General features: G+C 46.4%; 1 protein-coding gene and 1 long non-coding RNA gene across 4 annotated transcripts in view; both read right to left on the bottom strand.

Annotated features, from left to right (window-relative positions):
- Positions 1–21,305, bottom strand: part of nphp1 (nephronophthisis 1) — a 155,886-nt gene that overhangs the window by 101,044 nt on the left and 33,537 nt on the right. For all 3 annotated transcript variants that reach the window (XM_070885764.1, XM_070885763.1, XM_070885761.1), the window contains exons 4-6: positions 20,492–20,637; positions 13,996–14,197; positions 8,819–8,920 (exon numbers count right to left, since the gene is read on the bottom strand). In XM_070885764.1, the coding sequence (XP_070741865.1) occupies positions 8,819–8,920; positions 13,996–14,197; positions 20,492–20,637 (450 nt within the window). The remainder of the gene's footprint in view (positions 1–8,818; positions 8,921–13,995; positions 14,198–20,491; positions 20,638–21,305) is intronic.
- On the bottom strand, positions 16,002–18,231 carry LOC139267442 (uncharacterized). Its single transcript, XR_011593909.1, has 3 exons — positions 17,878–18,231; positions 16,792–16,940; positions 16,002–16,504 (listed from the first exon to the last, which is right to left on the bottom strand). It is a non-coding gene; the product is annotated as an uncharacterized lncRNA (long non-coding RNA).

The following is a 21,305-nucleotide window of genomic DNA, read 5'->3' as shown; positions in this document are numbered from 1 at the left end:
GCCATCATCAATAATAAATGATAAATAAATCAATAAATCAATCAAAAATAAATCAAAAAATTAAAAATTAAAAAAAATCAATCAATAAATAAAAAATTAAGTTCCTACTCACCGACTGCAGGACCGGGAGCCCTCCAACAGCGTGCAGGGATGCACACCCCCTCCCCCCACAGTGTCTCTCTCTCTCTGTCTCTCTCTCTCTCTGCCTCTGTCAGTGTCTCTCTCTCTCTGTTTCTGACAGCAAGGGACGGGGGAGGGGGAGAGAGGGAGAGAGGGGAGAGGGAGAGAAAGGGAGGGTGGGGGAGAGAAGGGGAGGGGGGATAGACGGGGAAGGGGGGAGAGAGGAGAGAGGAGTGGGAGGGAGAGGAAAGGGGAGACGGGAGACGAGGGGAGAGGAGGGGAGGGGGAGAGGATGGGGGGAGGGGAGAGGATGGGGGGAGAAGGGAGAGGAGGGAGGGAGAAGGGAGAGGAGGGAGGGAGAAGGGAGAGGAGGGAGAAGGGAGAGGAGGGAGGGGGAGGGGGGGAGAGGAGAGGGGTTGAACGGGTAGGGATGGGGGCTGAACGGGGGGGTGGGGGGGGGAGGGGGGCTGAACGGGGTGGGGGAGGGGAGAGACTGAGCGGGCCACACTGCCATCGCCCCCCGCCGGCTCCCACGGAGGACTTCGGGCGGGGCCCACCCCCAGCAAAGGTAGGGCGGGCGAGCCCCGCCGCCGATGATGTGGAGGGAGGGAGGGAGAGGAGGGGGAATGGCTGAACGGGAGGGGGTGGGGCGCGGGAGCTGAACGGGAGGGGGAAGAGGGAGTTGAATGGGAGGGAGGGAGGGAGGCCGGAGTCCGATCTTCACCCAGTGAGCCCATTCGTCCAGGGCTAGGGGCGGCGTGCTTCGGGCCCCTCCCACGCTGCCTTGGGTGCCTGGAGCTACTGCACATGCGTGCACACTCTAGCGTGCATGTGCAGAGGTCCCGACACTGTTTTCAGCGCCGGGATCTGGCTCCGCCCTCCACGCGTTCTGCTGCGCTGCGCCAAGGACCGGACGGAGGGGAGAATACCAAGGTAAAGAATAGGCGCCGTTTCTGTTCTAAAAAGTCGGCGCACCACACGGAGATGCACAGTTCTCCGTGGGGGCAAACTTGGGCCCATTGAAAGCAAACATGCAGGTGCAGTTAGGAAGGCAAATGGTACGTTGGCCTTCATTGCAAGAGGATTTGAGTACAGGAGCAAGGATGTCTTGCTACAGTTATACAGGGCATCTGGAGTATTGTGTGCAGTTTTGGTCTCCTTACCCAAGAAAGGATATACTTGCCATAGATGGAGTGCAGCAAAGGCTCACCAGTCCGATTCCTGGGATGGCAGAACTGTCGTATGAGGAGAGATTGGATCGACTAGGCCTGTATTCACTTGAGTTTAGAAGAATGAGAGGGGATCTCATTGAAACATATAAAATTCTGACGGGGTTGGACAGATTGGATGCGGGGAGGATGTTTCCCCTGGCTGGGAAGTCTAGAACAAGGGGTCACAGTCTCAGGATACGGGGTAGGAAATTTAGGACCAGGATGAGGAGAAATTGTTTCACTCAGAGGGTGGTGAACCTGTGGAATTCTCTATCACAGAAGGCTGTGGAGGCCAAGTCACTGAATATATTTAAGAGGGATAGATAGATTTCTCGAAACAAAAAGCATCAAGGGGTATGGGGAAAAAGCGGGAATGTGATGTTGAGATAGAGGATCAGCCATGATCATATTGAATGGTGGTGCAGACTGGCCTACTACTGCTCCTATTTTATATGTTTCTATGTTACTCATTGGAATTCAGAAGAATGAGAGGTGATCTTATCGAAACGTATAAGATTATGAAGGGGCTTGACAAGGTGGAAGCAGAGAGGATGTGTCCACTGATGGGAGAGATTAGAACTAGGGGGCATAATCTTAGAATGAGGGGTCGTCCATTTAAAACCGAGATGAGGAGGAATTTCTTCTCTCGGAGGGTTGTAAATCTGTGGAATTTGCTGCCTCAGAGAGCTGTGGAAGCCGGGACATTGAATAAATTTAAGACAAAGATAGACAGTTTCTTAAACGATATGGGATTAAGGGGTTATGGGGAGCGGGCAGGGAAGTGGACCTGAGTCCATGATCGGATCAGCCATGGTCGTATTAAATGGCGGCGAGGCCGTGTGGCTTACTCCTAATTCTTATGTTCTTATGTTCTTGGAAAACCAATAGCAACTTATTTCCCATGGCGGGGTGGGGGGATATCACCTTCAAAGTAATTTTTTCTAGCTGTGATGCTAAAAGCATCAAAAAATGCTCGTTTTATACACAAGGCAGTGATATGGCACAGCACAAAATCCTTCAACATATCCTGTAAATTTCTTGGCTTGGCCAGTAATGGGAATTCTTATCCAATTACCTCATTTTTGCAATAAAGGTCCTGCAGACAGTAAAAATGCCAGTTCTGCATGGATTCGAATGATGAAAAATCAATTGCCTTACAGTGCAATACATACATACTTTATTATAAAATCTATACAACAATCTTTAAGGCTTTTTGATGTATTGTATTTTTTATTTATTTTTTTGATCGATTTTTGCACAAATCAAGGAGACACGATTCCACTCTTAGGGCCCAAGTTTCCACACGATAAAAAACGGGCGCCCCTCCGAGCTGGGCGCCCGTTTTTTGCGCCTAAAACGGCGCCAGAAAAGAAACGCGTGATTCTGGAGCGCCCTGCAGCTCCTTGTCTGTTTGGCGCGGAGCCTACACTTGCGCCAATTTTGTAAGTGGGAGGGTGCGGGTACCATTTAAATTCGTTTTTTTCCTGCCGGCAACGCTGCGCGTGCGCGTTGAAGCGTTCGCGCAGTGTGAAGGAAACATTGGCACTCGGCCATTTTTGTAGTTCTTTGTAGCTGTTTAATTTTTGAACATTTTTTAATAAAAGCACATTGCCATCAGCACATCAGCACTGAGAAGGCTGCAGGAAGCCTCAGAAAGTTGAGGCAGCCATTTCCCTCCCCCTCCCCGCGGGAACAAACGGTTTTCTCCTCCCCCCCCCCGCGGGAACAAATGGCTTTCTCCTCCCCCCCCCCCCCCCCGCGGGAACGAATGGCTTTCTCCTCCCCCCCCGCGGAAACGAACGCCTGCAGCATTCTCCCTGGCTGAAGCACTTTCACACAGGTAGGAAGATGGTTTATTTAATCTTTTCTTTGCTTATAAATGTTTATTCAGGTTGGATTTATTTGTATAATATTTGTAGAAGTATAAATAAGGATTTATTATAGAATTTAATGACTTCCCTTCCCCCCCCCCACCTCGTTCTGGACGCCTAATTTGTAACCTGCGCCTGATTTTTTAATGTGTAGACAAGGTTTTTTCAGTTCTACAAAAATCTTCACTTGCTCCATTCTAACTTAGTTTGGAGTACGTTTTCACTGTGGAAACTTTCAAATCAGGCGTCAGTGGCCGGACACGCCCCCTTTTGAAGAAAAAATTCTGTTCCAAAGTGGAACTGTTCTACCTGACTAGAACTGCAGAAAAAAAATGTGGAGAATTGCGATTTCTAAGATAGTCCGTTCTCCACCAGTTGCTCCTAAAAATTAGGCGCAAATCATGTGGAAACTTGGGCCCTTAGAATTTAGTGTCAGTATACATACACCCCTCTCAGCTTCGAGACAGTTCCGGCTAGAAGCACAGTGAAGCTCCTTCAATTTCACTCCAATGTACCTTTTACATTCCAAAAAGGTACCAGCGTGAATATTTCCAATACAACACCAGCTATTTTTGTAGATTATGCAAATGAGCCTGAAAATTTTGTATTGTAGACTTGCAGCAAACCAGATCAAGTCTGAAATGCAAACTCTTTCATCTAGCAAGGAATTTGTTGCATCAATCAGTCTGACTGGAGTTTAGCACATGAAAGGGCTGTGCACCAGCACTACTGCACCATCTCGGCATTTATTTCATAAGAACATAAGAAATAGGAGCAGGAGTAGGCCAAATGTCCCCTCGGGCCTGCTCCGCCATTTAATAAGATGATGGCTGATCTGATCATGGACTCAGCTCCACTTCCCTGCCTGCTCCCCATAACCCTTTATTCCCTTATCACTCAAAAATCTGTCTATCTCTGCCTTAAATATATTCAATGCCCCAGCCTCCACAGCTCTCTGGGGCAGAGAATTCCATAGATTTACAACCATCTGAGAGAAAAAATTCCTCCTCATCTCAGTTTTAAATGGGCAGTCCCTTATTCTGAGACTATGTCCCCTAGTTTTAGTTTCCCCTATGAGTGGAAATATCCTCTCTGCATCCACCTTGTCGAGCCCCCTCATTATCTTATATGTTTCGATAAGATCACCTCTCATTCTTCTGAACTCCAATGTGTATTGGTCCAACCTACTCAACCTATCGTCATAGGTCAACCCCCTCATCTCCAGAATCAACCTAGTGAACCTTCTCTGAACAGCCTCCAATGCAAATATATCCTTCCTTAAATACGGAGACCAAAACTGTACGCAGCACTCCAGGTGTGGCCTCACCAATACCCTGTACAGTTGTAGCAGGACTTCTCTGCTTTTATACTCTATCCCCCTTGCAATAAAGGCCAACATTCCATTTGCCTTACTGATTACTTGCTTTACCTGTGTATTAACTTTTTGTGTTTCATGCACAAGGACCCCAGGTCCGTCTGTACTGCAGCACTTTGCAATTTTTCTCCATTTAAATAATAATTTGCTTTTCATTTTTTTTTGCCAAAGTGGATAACCTCATAGTTTCCCACATTATACTCCATCTGCCAATTTTTTGCCCACTCACTTAGCCTGTCTATATCCTTTTGCAGATTTTTTGTGTCCTCCTCACAATTTGCTTTCCCACCCATCTTTGTATCATTAGCAAACTTGGCTACATTACACTCGGTCCCTTCATCCAAGTCATTAATATGGATTGTAAATAGTTGAGGACCAGCACCGATCCCTGCGGCGCCCCACTAGTCATTGTTTGCCAACTGGAAAATTACCCATTTATCCCGACTCTGTTTTCTGTTAGTTAGCCAATTCTCTATCTATGCTAATATATTACCCCCAACCCCGTGAACTTTTATCTTGTGCAGTAACCTTTTATGTGGCACCTTATCGAATGCCTTCTGGAAATCCAAATACATCACATCCACTGGTTCCCCCTTATCCACCCTGCTCATTACCACCTCAAAGAACTCCAGCAAATTTGTCAAACATGATCTCCCTTTCATAAAACTGTGCTGACTCTGCTTGATTGAGTTATGCTTTTCAAATCTCCCGCTACTGCTTCCTTAATAATGGACTCCAGCATTTTCCCAACGACAGATGTTATGCTAACCGGTCTATAGTTTCCTGCTTTTTGTCTGCCTCCTTTTTTTAAAAATAGGAGCGTTCCAAACCACTGGGACCGCCCCAGAATCCAGGGAATTTTGGTATATTACAACCAATGCATCCACTATCTCTGCGGCCACTTCTCTTCAGACCCTAGGATGTAAGCCATCAGGTCCAGGGGACTTGTCCGCCTTTAGTCCCATTATTTTACCGAATACTATCTCTTTAGTGATAGTGGTTGTATTAAGTTCCTCCCTCCCTATAGCCCCTTGATTATCCACTATTGGAATGTTTTTAGTGTCTTCTACCGTGAAGACCAATACAAAATATTTGTTCAATGTCTCTGCCGTTTCTCTGTTCTCCATTATTAATTCCGCAGTCTCATCTTCTAGGGGACTAACATTTACTTTAGTCACTCTTTTCCGTTTTATGTACCTGTAAAAACTCTTACTATCTGTTTTTATATTTCGTGCTAGTTTGCTTTCATAATCTATCTTCCCTCTCTATCATTTCACTGCATTCCATAGATAGGAATTTAATACAAGCATGTTCACCAGAGCATTAAACAGAGGTAATTAAATAACTTAGTAGCTCGATAGAAAGTTCTAGACAAAAAATTTTGTAAGTAATTTTTCTCCAAAGCAATCTTATTTGGAAATCTGAGTGCAATTTTACTGCAAGCTATTTTTTTCCACTAAATTCTAAACTTATATGTTAAATCAAACCACAATGGGCCCAAATTTGGTCAAACCTAAGTTCCACCCATTTACCGTGGAAAAGACCGCTAAGATCCTGATGGTACTTTGGGCGGAAGTTTGGGGAAAAAATGGGGGAAAAACCGCCCAGTGGAAAAAATGGGAGTTACACGCCGATTCTGGGCGGCAGGTCGGATTCTGGGCGGCAAATGCAATCCTCGACAAAGTAACACCGAGGCCGGAGTCAAAGCCCAGGGAGGAGAGAACACAAAAAAAAATGTTCAACAAATAAAAAACAAAACCTTCAGAGGGCTCTTTCAACCAGAATTAAAACAAAACATCTCACTGATATTTTCTTGCAGGTCTTCATACCATCCGTCCAGGTAAGACCTGCTTCCACCAGTGGCGGTCTTTTCTCCCGCTGGAGCGGAGGACCGCTGGGATGAATCTCGGGTGGGAGGACTTTTTTCGGCGTTGCGCACCGGTGCACGCCAGCGGACGCTCCCCAGCGGTCCTTTCAAACCGCCGGCGTGAGGGCCTCAGCAAACTTGCTCAGAGGGGAGAGCGCCGAAAAAGCGGTGGAAGGTTGATCAAATTCGGGCCCTATGAATTTTCATTTTTTTCAATGGACTAATATTTCACACGTTAATCTCATCGAAATCAAATGTTAAAGTTAAGCAGGGTGAAGGGTTTTGAATGCTGATTTAAAAGAAGTCTACTGTTGCAAAGACACCCTCAGCTGATTGGAGGCGGTGGGGGGTTGTGGGGGGCGGGGGAAGTTGTTTAACACCTAGCCCATAGCCAAACCTTTGAATAGTCCAAGGAACAGCTCTGAATTTAAAATAAATTCCTCCCAAAATTAACTGTCAAACAGCTGAACTGCTGGCACGAACTGAAAGACGCAGATAGCACTGCCAGCTCTTAAAAAGGAGGGCCGCTGTGATCGGAGCAGCAACTTCAGTGCCGCCCACTGGGCCACCAGGGAAGGTGTTGGCCGGGCCAGTTGCCCAGCACCCAAGAGGGGTCGCAGGGCTGCACGCTGGTGGCCTAGCCGCACCAGTGGCTGCCATTGTTGGCCCAACTGGAAAGTTGTCCAACAAAAAAAAAATGCCAGCCGTGGTGCAAGGCCCGCCCCTTGCTGTCGGTGGCATCGCCCCGCTCCAACCTCGCTCCTGCGGGGCAATTTCTCCCACAGGGCGCAAAGGAGTTAGCGCGGGGCAATAAAGGGTCAGTGCGCCCAGCAATGACATCATTGCCGGGGCACAGCGCAATCCCTTTCCGGCCACCGACCCCTAGGGGCAATTCCAGGGGTGAGCATTATGGGCGCCGCGCTCGGGCGAAAACCCTTTAGCGTCCCGTTAACGTCTCCGGTATGCACTAATGAGCCTTGAGCAAAGGGGCAATTTCGGCCCCTTAACGCGTTTGTATTTTATTTTAAACAAGACCAAAGAATTTCTTGTGAGCACATTTGTAGCTAACATTCATACAATGTAACTTCATTCCTTATATTATCTGAAGTGGCCCAGTTATTAACTCAACAGTGCAAATGTGAATAATTATCCACTAGTAATTTATCATTGATTTTACAGGTAACATTAAAAAAATAAGCAAGGGCATCACAAACTGAAAATACAGCGATACGAAATAGAAATACTTCAAATAGCATTACATACAGTGCCTACAGAAGATAGCACACAGGTCCCACTGTCTGAAATTATATTTGTGCGAGCAAAATGGCTGCTCCACAAGTTATTCTATCATTACTTTTGCTTTATTTTAATCTGTTCACAGAAAAGCGCTAACTTGTTCTACATTGACACAGGATATTTCACATGAGGTTACATGATAATCAACGTTCCCCCACTGCGCAGCCCATTCAAATTTTTCCGCATGCGTGGTATCTACAATGTAAAAGCTGGTGAATGGCCTTCGCGGGAGTTTGCAGATGACTGCGTGGAACTTAGCCGATCACTGCGTGGATATGCTTGTGGTGTATGGGATGCTAATGTGCATCAGAGGTGGTAGAGAGAAAAGAAGTAAAGTAAGATAGCGAATAGATCAGAAAGAAACCAAGATATAGGAGAAATCAGACAGAAAGATAAATATGGAGGTTGGGCAGGTGGAAGGAAAGAGAGACAAATATTTGAAGCAACTAAATAAAATTAGTGACAGCAGAAGAAAAATGGAAAGGATTGAGCTCAGTTAGGAGAACCAGATTTGGAGATGGAGAGCAAACTGGGCAAAAGCAGCATGCCAAAAAAGTAGAAGCTTGTAAGAATGTGTTAATCCTTGTCTGTGGTGTTTATTTTACAGTTTGTGCTTGGTGTGGTTTGTTCGCTGCTCCTGTGGAGCACATGGGAACCTGTTCTGATCCGCCCTTCGGATGAGATACTAAACCATTTCTGCCTGTTCTTGTGGAAGTTAAAGATCCCATGGCCCTACTCAAAGAAGAGCAGGGAGTTCGACTGGTTCTCTAGTCAATATTCCACCTCAGCAAGCACCACCAAAAGACAGATTAACCGGTCACTCATCTCAGTTATTAATGGGATGTTGTTGGTGCAGAATGGCTACCCTGCTTCCCTGCATAAGTCAGTGCACTCCTCATCAATGTAATTGCCATGTGAAATACTTTGAGGCTTTTCGAAAGCTGTGAGGATACAGGTAGCTTTTTTCCTTTCTATAGTGTCAAAGTTGTTTTGTGGAAAAAGTATTATAATGCTGCTCTAGAGGCCACAACTACTGTACAAAATATACTAGAAATCTGAGTGGTAAAAGACTACTAACCTGTAAATACGTTTTAGGGACCAGACCTTGAATTCCCTGAGCATTTTCTCCGAGCCACCAGCCATCAGGTTTTTCATTAAGAATTGTTAAAATTTCACTTTTCTGCAACATTAGATCAAAGCAAGAAAACAATTAAACTGTACAATGAGCAAATAAACTGGGTTTAATTTTAAACAGTCTGAGTATTATTTCAGTCGATTAAGGTTCTTTTAATTTGCAGAGGTAACATCTCATGATGGTCTCATTTTAGGATCTGTGTGAACTTCTTTTGGCTCTGTGACTTACAAATATAGCGTAAGATATATGACAAGACCCATTAAAGAAATTGTAAGTGTTAAAAATTTAAATTATTTTCTTGCCCATTTCTCTCATATATCTTCCGCTTCATTTCCCTCCATCTTGGAAGATTTTTCTTTCCCATTTCATTACCTGACATGCCTTTTCTACATAGTTTTGTTCTTATAATGCCTTTTTGTCTCACTGAACATAAGAACATAAGAAATAGGAGCAGGAGTAGGCTATTTGACCCCTCGAGCCTGCTGCGCCATTCAATAAGATCATGGCTGATCTGATCCTGGCCTCAACTCCACTTCCCTGCCTGCACCCCATAACCCTCGACTCCCTTATCATTCAAAAATCTGTCTATCTCCACCTTAAATATATTCAATGACCCAGCCTCCACAGCTCTGAGGTAGAGATTTCGAAAGATTCACGACCCTCTGAGAAAATAAATTCCTCCTCATTTCTGTTTTAAATAGGCAACCCCTTATTCTGAAACTATGCCCCCAAGTTCTAGATTTCCCCATGAGGGGAAACATCCTCTCTGCATCTACCCTATCAAGCCCCCTCAGAATCTTATACGTTTCAATAAGATCGCCTCTCATTCTTCTAAACTCCAAGGAGTATAGGTCTAACCTGCTCAACCTTTCTTCATAGGACAACCCCTTCATCTCAGGAATCAACCTCATGAACCTTCTCCGAACTACCTCCAATGCAAGTATCCTTCCTTAAATGAGACCAAAACTGTACGCAGTACTCCAGGTGAGGTCTTAGCAACGCCCTGTACAGTTGGAGCAGGACTTCCCTACTTTTATACTCCATCCTGTTTGCAATAAAGGCCAGCATTCTATTTGCCTTCCTGATTACTTGCTGTACCTGCATACTATTTTTTTGCGTTTCATGCACAATAACCCCCAGATCCCTCTGTACGACAGCATTTTGTAATCACTCCCCATTTAAATAAAAATTTGCTTTTTTATTTTTCCTTCCAAAGTGGATATCCTCATATTTTCCCACATTACAGTCCATCTGCCAAATTTTTGCCCACTCACTGAGCCTATCTATATCCCTTTGTAGATTCTTTGCGTCACCCTCACAACTTGCTTCCCCTTCTATCTTTGTATCATCAGAAAATGTGGTACGTTACACTCGGTCCCTTCATCCAAGTCATTAATATAAATTGTAAATAGTTGAGGCCCCAGATTGGCAAAAGGGCCAGAGGTGAGAGGAGAAAAAAAATTGAACACAGTGAGTTATAATTATCTAAAATGCACTGCCTGAAAGGGTGCTGGAAGCAGATTCAATTTTCAACAGGGAATTGGAAACTACTTGAAAAGAGAGAAAATTGCAGAGCTATGGGGAAAAAGCGCGGGCAGTGGGACTAATTGGATAGCTCTGCCAAAGAACTGGCACAGGCACGACGGGCCAAATGGCCTTTCTCTGCTGTAAGATTCTATGATTCTAACAGGGCCATAATTTAAAATCAAAATATTGCAAAGAATTATGATTAGCTGGGATGCAATTTATATTTCTATTTTGAAATGTCTTTTTTTTTTTAAATAGCCTCAGGTCTTCGCTGTGCTTCCATGACTAAATGACACACAATCACACAGACCAGGAAGATCTCAGGGGTCTAAATTCAGGAGTGCCAGGAAGCTGGCGCACCTATGATTTTTAGAGTGGTACTTACCACTGGAATTCTTGGCACGATAAGTAGAGCCATTTTCAGGACTTTGACATTTTTTCAAAGTCGCACAAGAAATGGATCATAATGGGGGCGGGCCTTAGAATCAAAGCCAGGCTGACTGGCTGAAAATGGGTCGGTCGGGGCCTCCGCCGCTGTCAATCAGCAGTGGAGTCGTGATGACTTCACAGCGTGTGTGCGTTAAAGGGGAGAGATTCTATCATTTTTTTTTATCTTCGGTCACTGGGCCACCCAAGGAGGGTTTCGGTCGGGTCAGCAGCCTGGCACACAAGAGGGAGTACCAGGCTGCCCTGCCGAATCCGGGGACAGTATTTTGCCAGCCAATCGGCAAGCTGGGCCGCACTCAGTGCGGAGATGAGGCACCGGCAGAAAATCCTGTCGGGGGCACCACGTAGCGGGGTATCGACAAGTTCAGCTGAATATCGATAGGAAGTATTTTTATTGAAAAAAAATTGGCGGTGCAACCACTCGGACGGGACGGGGTCCAGACCGAAAAATCCCTGACTTGAATTGAGGTCAGGTTGGCAGTTGACCCCAGAGCAACGGCCATTCAATTTTTAGGAATGGCCACCGCAAACAGGCATTAACGGGTCTCTTTGAGACCCTGAATTTCGGCCCCCAGAATTCATATCTGGTCTGTGCTGAGTTAATTGATCTGAACTAGAGTGGCTGTGGGAATGGTACAATTTGCATTACTGTTCCTGGGCTGTGGAGGGGAAAGCAAAAAGAATAAGAAAATCAGCCAGATTTTCCACTCCCAGTTGCTATCTAGTGAGCTACTGTTACTAACCACAGTGCTTCAGCTATATATTAAATGATTTCAGACATACCACTGGGCCCAATAACTTTATCCCTCAATGCTGCCTGCCATCAGCACAACTTAAACAAAACTTTTGAATAATCAGAGCTGAAGTTGATTTTAATTCTTTTCACCCAGTTAATCTGTAAAAGGCTTGAAGGAGTCTCTGGAAGCAAGGTTCTTTAACTGTCCTGCCATGTCCTATATTGTATAGGTGTAATGATCCTTTGAGATTCATACAAGAGCTGACATCCAATTCAACAGTCCTTTTTAGTTAGGAAAAAGTGGAGTGAGATTTCTCACTGAAATTACAATTTAGTGTTAAGGGGCAGACAGACAGTGCCAAACTATAAAGTTGCCCTATGTTTCCATAAGGTCAAAATACAATATTCCAATATTTTTCTCTTCAATAACATAATGGGTTCAATTTTCCCCAATTATCTGCACCACTTTTTTGACGTGCACCGTTTTTTTTTGGAGTAAATTAAAACCTCCCCAAAGTTTCTGCGCTAGCATAATTCACTAAAGTAGGATTTTTTTAGGCTACGATTTTTTTTACTTCATTGGGGGAGTAACCTGCCACTCGCGGCAATTCTGGCCATTTAAGCAAGTTTGGCCAGTTCCAATTTACTCCAATTTTTCTTAGGACAGCGTATGTGACCACGCTGGAAAATTCTTCTGGGCAGTTAACAAAATCAGCGCAAGTAAGAGAATCAGCGGAGAAGATCCAGTTCCACGGTCCGGACTGCAGCAGCAGATACGGAGAGAGGGGGAGGGAGGGGGGGGGGGGGGGGGGGGAGAGGAGAGAGGGGCGAGGAAGATGGGGGAGGGAGGTCTTCCGGCAAGGGCAAGGAGCGGCAGCCAGCACCTGGAGAGGAGAGAAACCTTTTGGCGAGGGTTAGGAGCATAGAAACAGAGAAAATAGGTGCAGGAGTAGGCTATTCGGCCCTTCGTAACTGCACCACCATTCAATATGATCATTGCTGATCATGCAACTTCAGTACACCATTCCTGCTTTCTCTCCATACCCCTTGATCCCTTTAGCCGTAAGGGCCACATCTGACTCCCTTTTGAATATATCTAACAAACTGGCCTCAACAACTTGCTGTGGTAGAGAATTCCACAGGTTCACAATTCTCTTGAGTGAAGAAGTTTCTCCTCATCTCGGTCCTAAATGGCTTACCCCTTATCCTTAGACTGTGACCTCTGGTTCTGGACTTCCCCAACATTGGGAACATTCTTCCTGCATCCAACCTGTCCAATCCCGTCAGAATTTTATGTGATTCTATGAGATCCCCTCATTCTTCTAAATTCCAGTGAATATAAGCCTAGTCAATCCAGTCTCTCCTCATATGTCAGTCCTGCCATCTCAGGAATCAGTCTGGTGAACCTTCGCTGCACTCCCTCAACAGCAAGAATGTCCTTCCTCAGATTAGGAGACCAAAACTGTACAGAATATTCAAGGTGTGGCCTCACCAAGGCCCTGTACAACTGCAGTCAGACCTTCCTGCTCCTATACTCAAATCCTCTCACTATGAAGGCCAACATGCCATTTGCCTTCTTCACCACCTGCTGTACCTGCATGCCAACTTTCAATGACTGATGTACCATGACACCCAGGTCCTGTTGCACCTCCCCTTTTCCTAATCTATCACCATTCAGATAATATTCTGCCTTCCTGTTTTTGCCCCCAAAGTGGATAACCTCACATTTATCCACATTATACTGCATCTGCCATGCATTTGCCCACTCACCTAACCTGTCCAAGTCACCCTGCAACCTCTTAGCATCTTCCTCACAGCTCACACTGCCACCCAGCTTAGTATCATCTGCAAACATGGAGAGATTACATTCAATTCCTTCATATAAATCATTAATGTATATTGAGCGGCACCAGGAGGGAAGGGAAGCCTTTCGGCCAGGGTTAGGAGCAGCACCCGGCATCAGGAGGAGGGAGACCTTTCGTCCAGGGTTAGGAGCAGCACCAGGAGGGGAAAGAAGCCTTTCAGCCAGGGTTAGGAGTGGCACCAGGAGGGTGGGAATAGGGATAGACTTTTGGCATAAACTCTTCAATAATTTAACGCTGGTAAGCTGCTGCAATGTGTAAGGTGCTTGTGCAGGTTGCTGTGAGCTGGCCAGAATGTGTTATGTATTTCACTTTTCAGCCTCAGCCCAGTGTATCCCTCATTACCCTGGCAACCCGATCATTTTGGAACAGATCTTAGACTCCACCCACAAAGCTAAAGGATAGGCTAGGCGGCGTCAAAATCAACAATTCAAACAGGGAAAGTTGGATGATTTATTTTTGGCATAGTTGGCCCCCAAAAAAACATGCGTAACTCTTCAAGTATGCCAAAAAATGGCTTTGGGGAAAATTGAGCCCAATATATTTACCTTAAATGACAAATCATGTTCCTCCTGAGCTTCAAAGTCACTGATTGCAATGAATAGATTAGCGGTATCTTCTTCTTCGTCAGATTCCTCTTCATCCTCATCATCACCATCATCGTCCTCGTCCTCATCCTCGTCATCGTCAACATCAACAGTATCTTCCGTATTTTCCTGTTTCGTTGCAGCAGCCTGGCTCTTTGTATTCCTAGTAAAAGCAATTTAGGATAGATATTTCGACAGGTTATGAGTCACACAGCCACAAATCAAGCTCCAATTCGCACATTTAGATACAGTCTTATTGACTCCCAAAGCCAGCGCTCTACTCGGAACCCCTACATGGCAAGCGAGCCCCAGGTGGGCAGAGGAAACGTTTCAAGGGCACCCTCAAAGCCTCCTTGATAAAGTGCAACATCCCCACCAACACCTGGGAGTCCCTGGCCCAAGTGGCCTAAGTGGAGGAAAAGCATCCGGGAGGGTGCTGCGCACCTCGAGTCTCGTCGCTGAGAGCATGCAGAAACCAAGCGCAGGCGCGGAAGGAGCGTGCGGCAAACCAGGCTCCCCACCCACCCTTTCCTTCAACCTCTGTCTGTCCTACCTGCGACAGAGACTGTAATTCCCGTATTGGATTGTTCAGTCACCCGAGAACTCACTTTTGGAATGGAAGCAAGTCTTCCTCAATTTCGAGGGACTGCCTATATGATATTGAGGCTGTTGTGACATCATCACATCATTTGAAACGTATAAGATTCTGAGGGGGCTTGACGGGGTACATGCAGAGAGGGTGTTTCCCCTCGTGGGGTAATCTCGAACTAGGGGGCATTGGGCTAGATCCTCCATTTTTTTTGCATGCTTAACGCCCATTTTACCGCTGAAATGACGTATAACGGCCATTTTGACACAAAATGGAAACTGATGGGTTTTTTTAGGAGCCTTATTGCCGAGCGTTATTTTCCCAATGGGCTTAACGGCGAGAAAAAATATTCCCGCCTGCCCACTTTTTTGGGGCGGAATCAGCAGAATGGGCGAATTCAACGCCCATAATATCGCCCAGCGTTACTTTCCTCACGGAATTAACGCTGAGATTCAATATTAACGCCCGCCGACTGTTTTTTGTCGTAAAGAGCATAATAACCCAAACTAGCGGCCATGGAGATCGCCCATCTTCAATTTCATCACCTCGCACACATATCGCCCACAATATCGCTCGCCCAAAAAAACACCCACAAAAAGTGCAACTGACCAGAGGTGTGGCTGGCATTGTTAAATCACACTCTTACGTGAGGAGCTGATATCGAAAAGATTTGCGTGAAATAGTGCTGATGTGAGTGACAACGCTGACACACTGCTGTGTGTGCACAGCTCAGACATTAATGGCGCCCATCACCTTGTTAAAGTTTACGTTGATTGATGTGAAGTTGTATTTAACACTTTCATGTTAAGGAATCACCAGTGTGTAACAGTCCAGCTATCTGAGACAATGTTATGTTCAATAACAAAAGTTTAATACCAACATTGGTCTGCAATTATAAGTATCACAGCCATTAACACTCAACCCCTCCCCACACCCCACTTTTTCCACCATTGACATAAATCACATGTTCAACATGTCTACCAACACAGAATAAAGATAAGCAGGAGCGTGGTCCCCAGCCCCCATACATTGCAACAAATTGCATACACCCAGATGGAGATATATCATCGCCATCACCTGCGGACATGCACCTCACTTTCCTTTCCCCCTCTCCTCCTTCTCCCCACCTCTACCCCTTCCCCTCCTCGCTCCACGGCATCAGGCCGAGGAGCTCCTCAGGTGGTGCCTCATTGGGGGGGGGGGGGGGGGAATGAAGGCAGATGTGGTCGTTGCACAGGTACAGGAGCGGGGGAGTGCTGAGGGGGCAACATTTTCTGATGCAGAAGCAGGATCTTGGTCCTTGCTCTCATCTGTCGTTCCCAGTGGTGGTGTGGAACCTAGGGGTGGAGTGCTGCGCTCGGGGACCACTGGGAGGCCTGTGGCAGCAGTGTTCCTGGCTATCACATCCAGGGCCTCCGCGATGCGCAGAATGTACTCGGTCATGGTGGCCAGGTGTCAGGATATGCCCCCCCCAATGCTTCGATGAACTGGTCACAAATGTCTACAGTCCTCCTGGACAACTGTACCATCTCTCCGCTGTCATGTTGCGCTCGTGGAACAGGCATGCTATGTCAAGTCTCTGTGGGATCGGCGCTGTCCCGGGAGCAAATGGGGTGCCCTGTGGAGAAATGCTTGGGGCCGGCACCTCCAGAGTGGAGGCGGGAATGACCGGAGGACTACTAGATGGCCTTGGGGTGGAATGGCTCCTGGAGCATGGCGATGCAGCTTCTTCGAAGTCCGCGCTCTCATCCATCGAGAACGGATCCAGTGGATTGACGGGTGACAATCGGAGCTCCTCAGCACCAGAGGTAGTAGGATCGTCCGCCAACTCCTGCCCCATGGCCCCACCTTCTGGCCTCTGTGGCCTTGCCTGCGGCCGCGCTGCAAGACACAAATGAAGTTATTAGAGGAGAAGGGGGTGCTAGGGTGACAAGGTGAGTCTAGCGCTACACACAGCATATGCACGACAAAAGCACCACCGCTCTTAAAATCATCGCAGATATCACATTTTATGACCATCAATACAGTGTGCATTGCAATGATTTTCATTCGGCCAGGATTATTTCCATGACATTTTTAGAAATCATCTATCATATATGATTGTTTGGATATGAGTTGGTATGGCATCTACTGACTTTACATCACGCAATGGTGTAAGCTTTACTCACGTGGCAGCACTTCAGAGTCTGCAGATGGCTGTCCGGGGGTGCTTCTTCACAAGTGCGAGTACTCGCTCCTCCATCTCAGTGATGTCGCTGGGGACTGGTGGCCCCCCACCCGTTCGCCTCTGCACGGACCTCATTGTCGATAGCTTCTTCTGTAAAAGGTGACAGGACGACATGGCATTAGATCATTGCGTGATATCATTGCTAGGTACTGTCACAGAGACTGATACAACACATAACCTACAGAAGTAATCATGATTATTAAGAAAGCAAATGGCATGTTGGCCTTCATAGCGAGGGGATTTGAGTACAGGGGCAGGGAGGTGTTACTACAGTTGTACAGGGCCTTGGTGAGGCCACACCTGGAGTATTGTGTACAGTTTTGGTCTCCTAACTTGAGGAAGAACATTCTTGCTATTGAGGGAGTGCAGCGAAGGTTCACCAGACTGATTCCCGGGAAGGCCGGACTGACATATCAAGAAAGACTGGATCAACTGGACTTGTATTCACTGGAGTTCAGAAGAATGAGGGGGGATCTCATAGAAACGTTTAAAATTCTGACGGGTTTAGACAGGTTAGGTGAAGGAAGAATGTTCCCAATGTTGGGGAAGTCCAGAACCAGGGGTCACAGTCTGAGGATAAGGGGTAAGCCATTTAGGACTGAGATGAGGAGAAACTTCTTCACCCAGAGAGTGGTGAACCTGTGGAATTCTCTACCACAGAAAGTTGTTGAGGCCAATTCACTAAATATATTCAAAAAGGAGTTAGATGTAGTCCTTACTACTAGGGGGATCAAGGGGTATGGCGAGAAAGCAGGAATGGGGTACTGAAGTTGCATGTTCAACAATGAACTCATTGAATGGCGGTGCAGGCTCGAAGGGCCGAATGGCCTCCTCCTGCACCTATTTTCTATGTTTCTATTATGATTATTATCATTCTTTACCTAAAGAAGTACACCGGGACCGCAGACTTTGAGTAAAACATTCCCAGTATAAGTGCAAGACCTCACAGCTGTTGATAGTCACTCATGACTGTTACAAATCAAATTATATAAATACATAAGTGCATGTAAATCAATGTAATACTTACTCTTGCGGATCCCACAAGGTCGTTCCATCGTCTGCGGCATTGGTTGCCATCAAGCACCTCGTGGGTCACCGACAAGACCACCTCTGCTATCTCGGTCCATATCCTCTGGTAGGCCTTTGGGGTGAGCTTCCCATGCCCTCCCTGAGTCAAATCACCCCAGCGTAACTCGACGTCCTGCAGGAGAGAGGAAATTGCCTCGTCCGAGAACCTCCTGGCGCTTTTGCAGCCTCCAATGTGCTCCTCTCCCACCTCACTGCTCTCTCCAGCATCAGTCTCCACAGCATGCTGTGATGCCTCCTCCTCTCCCTCCATTATAGGGCAAATTCGGTCAAATATGTGACTGGTAACAGCTAATTTTTGTTTGCCTACTTGCTATGAAGCTCTACAGTCTCCCTCCCTCTTCCCAAACCAGCCACACCACACCCAGCCACGCCTTCGGTCCCTCTGAGCTCCCTCTCTCTCTGTCTCCTCTTCTGCGCATGTCATGGTGACCCTTGACTTCCAGAATCGCTGGAATCGAGCGTTGCCATGCCGTTGCTAAGGACGGCCACACTATATGGCAGTAGGTCAAAAAAATTAAATACTGCCGCCCATTTGATATCGCTCACGGTAACGCCCATTTTCAAAAATGTAAACTAGGTGTTTTGAGAATGGGCAAGAAGCCGTCGATCTGAAAACCCTTTTTTGCCGCCCACGCCAGAAATAACGCCCATTCTTGGGCGATAAGCACAAAAGTGGAGGTTCTAATCTTCAGAATAAGGGGTCGCCATTTTAAAATGGAAATGAGGAGGAATTTCTTCTCTCAGAGGGAATTCTCTACCCCAGAGAGCTGTGCAGGCTGGGTCATTGAATATATTTAAGATGTAGATAGATAGATTCTTGAACAATAAAGAGAGTCAAGGATTATGGGGAGCGGGCAGGGAAGTGGAGTTGAGGCCATGATCTTATTGAATGGCGGAGCAGGCTCAAGGAGCCAAATGGCCTACTCCTACTCGTATTTCTTATGTTCTTATGTTCTTATGCTGCTGCTTAAAAGCAAGTCAATAATGGGTGTCTTAAGTTATAGATTTTACCAAGAGTTACCTGGAAAACGATTCCTCACAGAGAGCTACTCCCGGAGCCCAAGGATCAATTAGCAATACTTGCCGAGTGATTCAATTCTTGACTTGGGCTTTGCTGCAGTCAGAAAAGGTTTCCATCAAGGATGCATAGCCCAGAGTCCAACAATGCATGCATGTGATATATTTTAAATTATACCACCACATTCTGAGATGCAGGATTAACCTTTTCCACACCATTTACTATCTTATATACCTCCAGAACATCAGTTCTCAAACTCCTCCTTACCAAGCTGAAAAGCCCAAGGGGCCAAAATTGCCCCTTTTATAGCCCTGATAGTGCCTTTGGGAGATTTGGGGGGGGGGGGGGGGGGGAACACTGTGCCGGTAGCACCACTCCCCGCGATTAGCACCCCAGGCAGTGCAAACCAGCGATGACCTCATCACCGTGCACACCGAACCCTTACCGCCCGGCGCCGACCTCTTTGCACCCCGAGGAGCGCGAGACTGGCGTGGGCCAATGTCAACGCCAGTTTCGCGAGACGCGAAGGTAGCGGACATCTGCCGCTGGGGCACCCCTTAAAAGGGGCAACTTTGGCGCCCCCGGCTACCATTTTATTTTGTCGGACGACTCTTGCGCCGCCCCGACAATAGCAGCCCTCGCGTCAACTGGGCCACCATCATGCAGCCTTCCTCAGATTAGGAGACCAAAACTGTACAGAATATTCAAGGTGTGGCCTCACCAAGGCCCTGTACAACTGCAGTCAGACCTTCCTGCTCCTATACTCAAATCCTCTCACTATGAAGGCCAACATGCCATTTGCCTTCTTCACCACCTGCTGTACCTGCATGCCAACTTTCAATGACTGATGTACCATGACACCATTTTGGGTGCCGGGCCATTGGTCCGGTCGATAGTGTCCCTCGTGGCCCAGTGGCTGACCACTAACAGGCCTGCAGAGTGCGAAGCAGCCCTCCCCTTTAAATGAAGGAAAGCGGCATGTAGCATGTCAGCGCTATGCAGATGCATTACGTAACACTGGCACCCTCTGCGCAGTGCTGGACTCAGTGCTGTTCTGCCGCCCCGGGAGCGCCCCTCCAAGAAAGCGGAGCGCCGGAGACAGCGCTCCGCATCCTTTGAAGGGCTTAAGGCCCAATTCAAATGTCCTGGCCCCGGAAGGTTACCACCCACCAATCAGGGCGAGAGACAATTTCGTCCTACAGGTTCCTCATCACAATATCCAACTGTCCCTTGAATAACTGCACAATCTCCAGGTATTAGTCACTCTTTGTATGAAAAGTTAACTCCTGGCATCAGTCCTGAACTTGCCTTTTAACAGTTTGTCTCCTTATACTGCAGTCATTGTTTATCTTATAATAAATACTGCCCAGAACTTATTTTTTCTATTCTGATTAGTATATTGTAAACCACTACAAGGGTCCCGCTCAGATGTCTCCTGCCCAAGCTGAATAACATAATCAGGTGTCTGAACAGGTTTATTCAGCTGGAACTAGAAAATGTTTTGCAATTTAATTCAGCAGTCTCTTTATCTTACTTATCAATGTCATCCATTTTCTGTTTGGTACGCTCTTTAGCTAGTCTCCGAGCAAGTTCCCGAAGCAGTTCTGACATGCCTGTCAGTCGCCTTTCTTCACTTCGCTTCCGTTGATCATAATTACTTACATTAGTAAGTTCATTTGCCTGAGAAAAGATACATGCCTTGTGAGAACACATTAGAAGATGCTAAGAATGATTAAACCTAATTGCAGCTATATTTAAGTATATGAGCAAAGTGTCAGCTTTGGCTCGGTGGCAGCACCTCTAAGTTGGGCGGTTGGTTTCAAGGCCTACACCAGAGGTTTGAGCACATAATCTAGACTGACACTTCAGGGTAGTACTCAGGGAGCACTGCACCATCAGAAGTGCCATTTTTCAGATAAGATGTTAAATTGAGTCCCTATCTGTCCTCTCGGGAGGGCGTAAAAGATCGCATGGCACTATTTGAAGATGAGCAGGAAAGTTTGCCTGGTGTCCTAGCCAACATTTATCACTCAAATAGCATCACTAAAATAGGTTAGTTAGTTATTTATTTAATTGTTGTTGCGCTACCTTGCTGTCCACAAATTGCCTGCCGCATTTCCTTATATTACAGAAGTGGTTACAGTTCAAAAGTATTTCATTGGTTGTGGGATGTCCTGAGGATGTGAAAGATCCTGTATAACAAGTTCTTCTTTCTTGTATACACCTGCATAATTAAAACTAACCCACTCGCTTATACATAGGTTCCATTCTGACTAAGCTATTTTTATACTTTCCAAAAAGTAATTGATTTAGTCTAACTCCGCTGGGTTTGTTGTTCGTCACAGTCC

The sequence above is a fragment of the Pristiophorus japonicus genome, chromosome 7, assembly GCF_044704955.1.
Source record: "Pristiophorus japonicus isolate sPriJap1 chromosome 7, sPriJap1.hap1, whole genome shotgun sequence".
In the NCBI taxonomy this organism is placed as follows: domain Eukaryota; kingdom Metazoa; phylum Chordata; class Chondrichthyes; family Pristiophoridae; genus Pristiophorus; species Pristiophorus japonicus.
The sequence above is the reverse complement of the archived record's forward strand: the minus strand, read 5'-3'. Positions and strand labels throughout refer to the sequence as shown.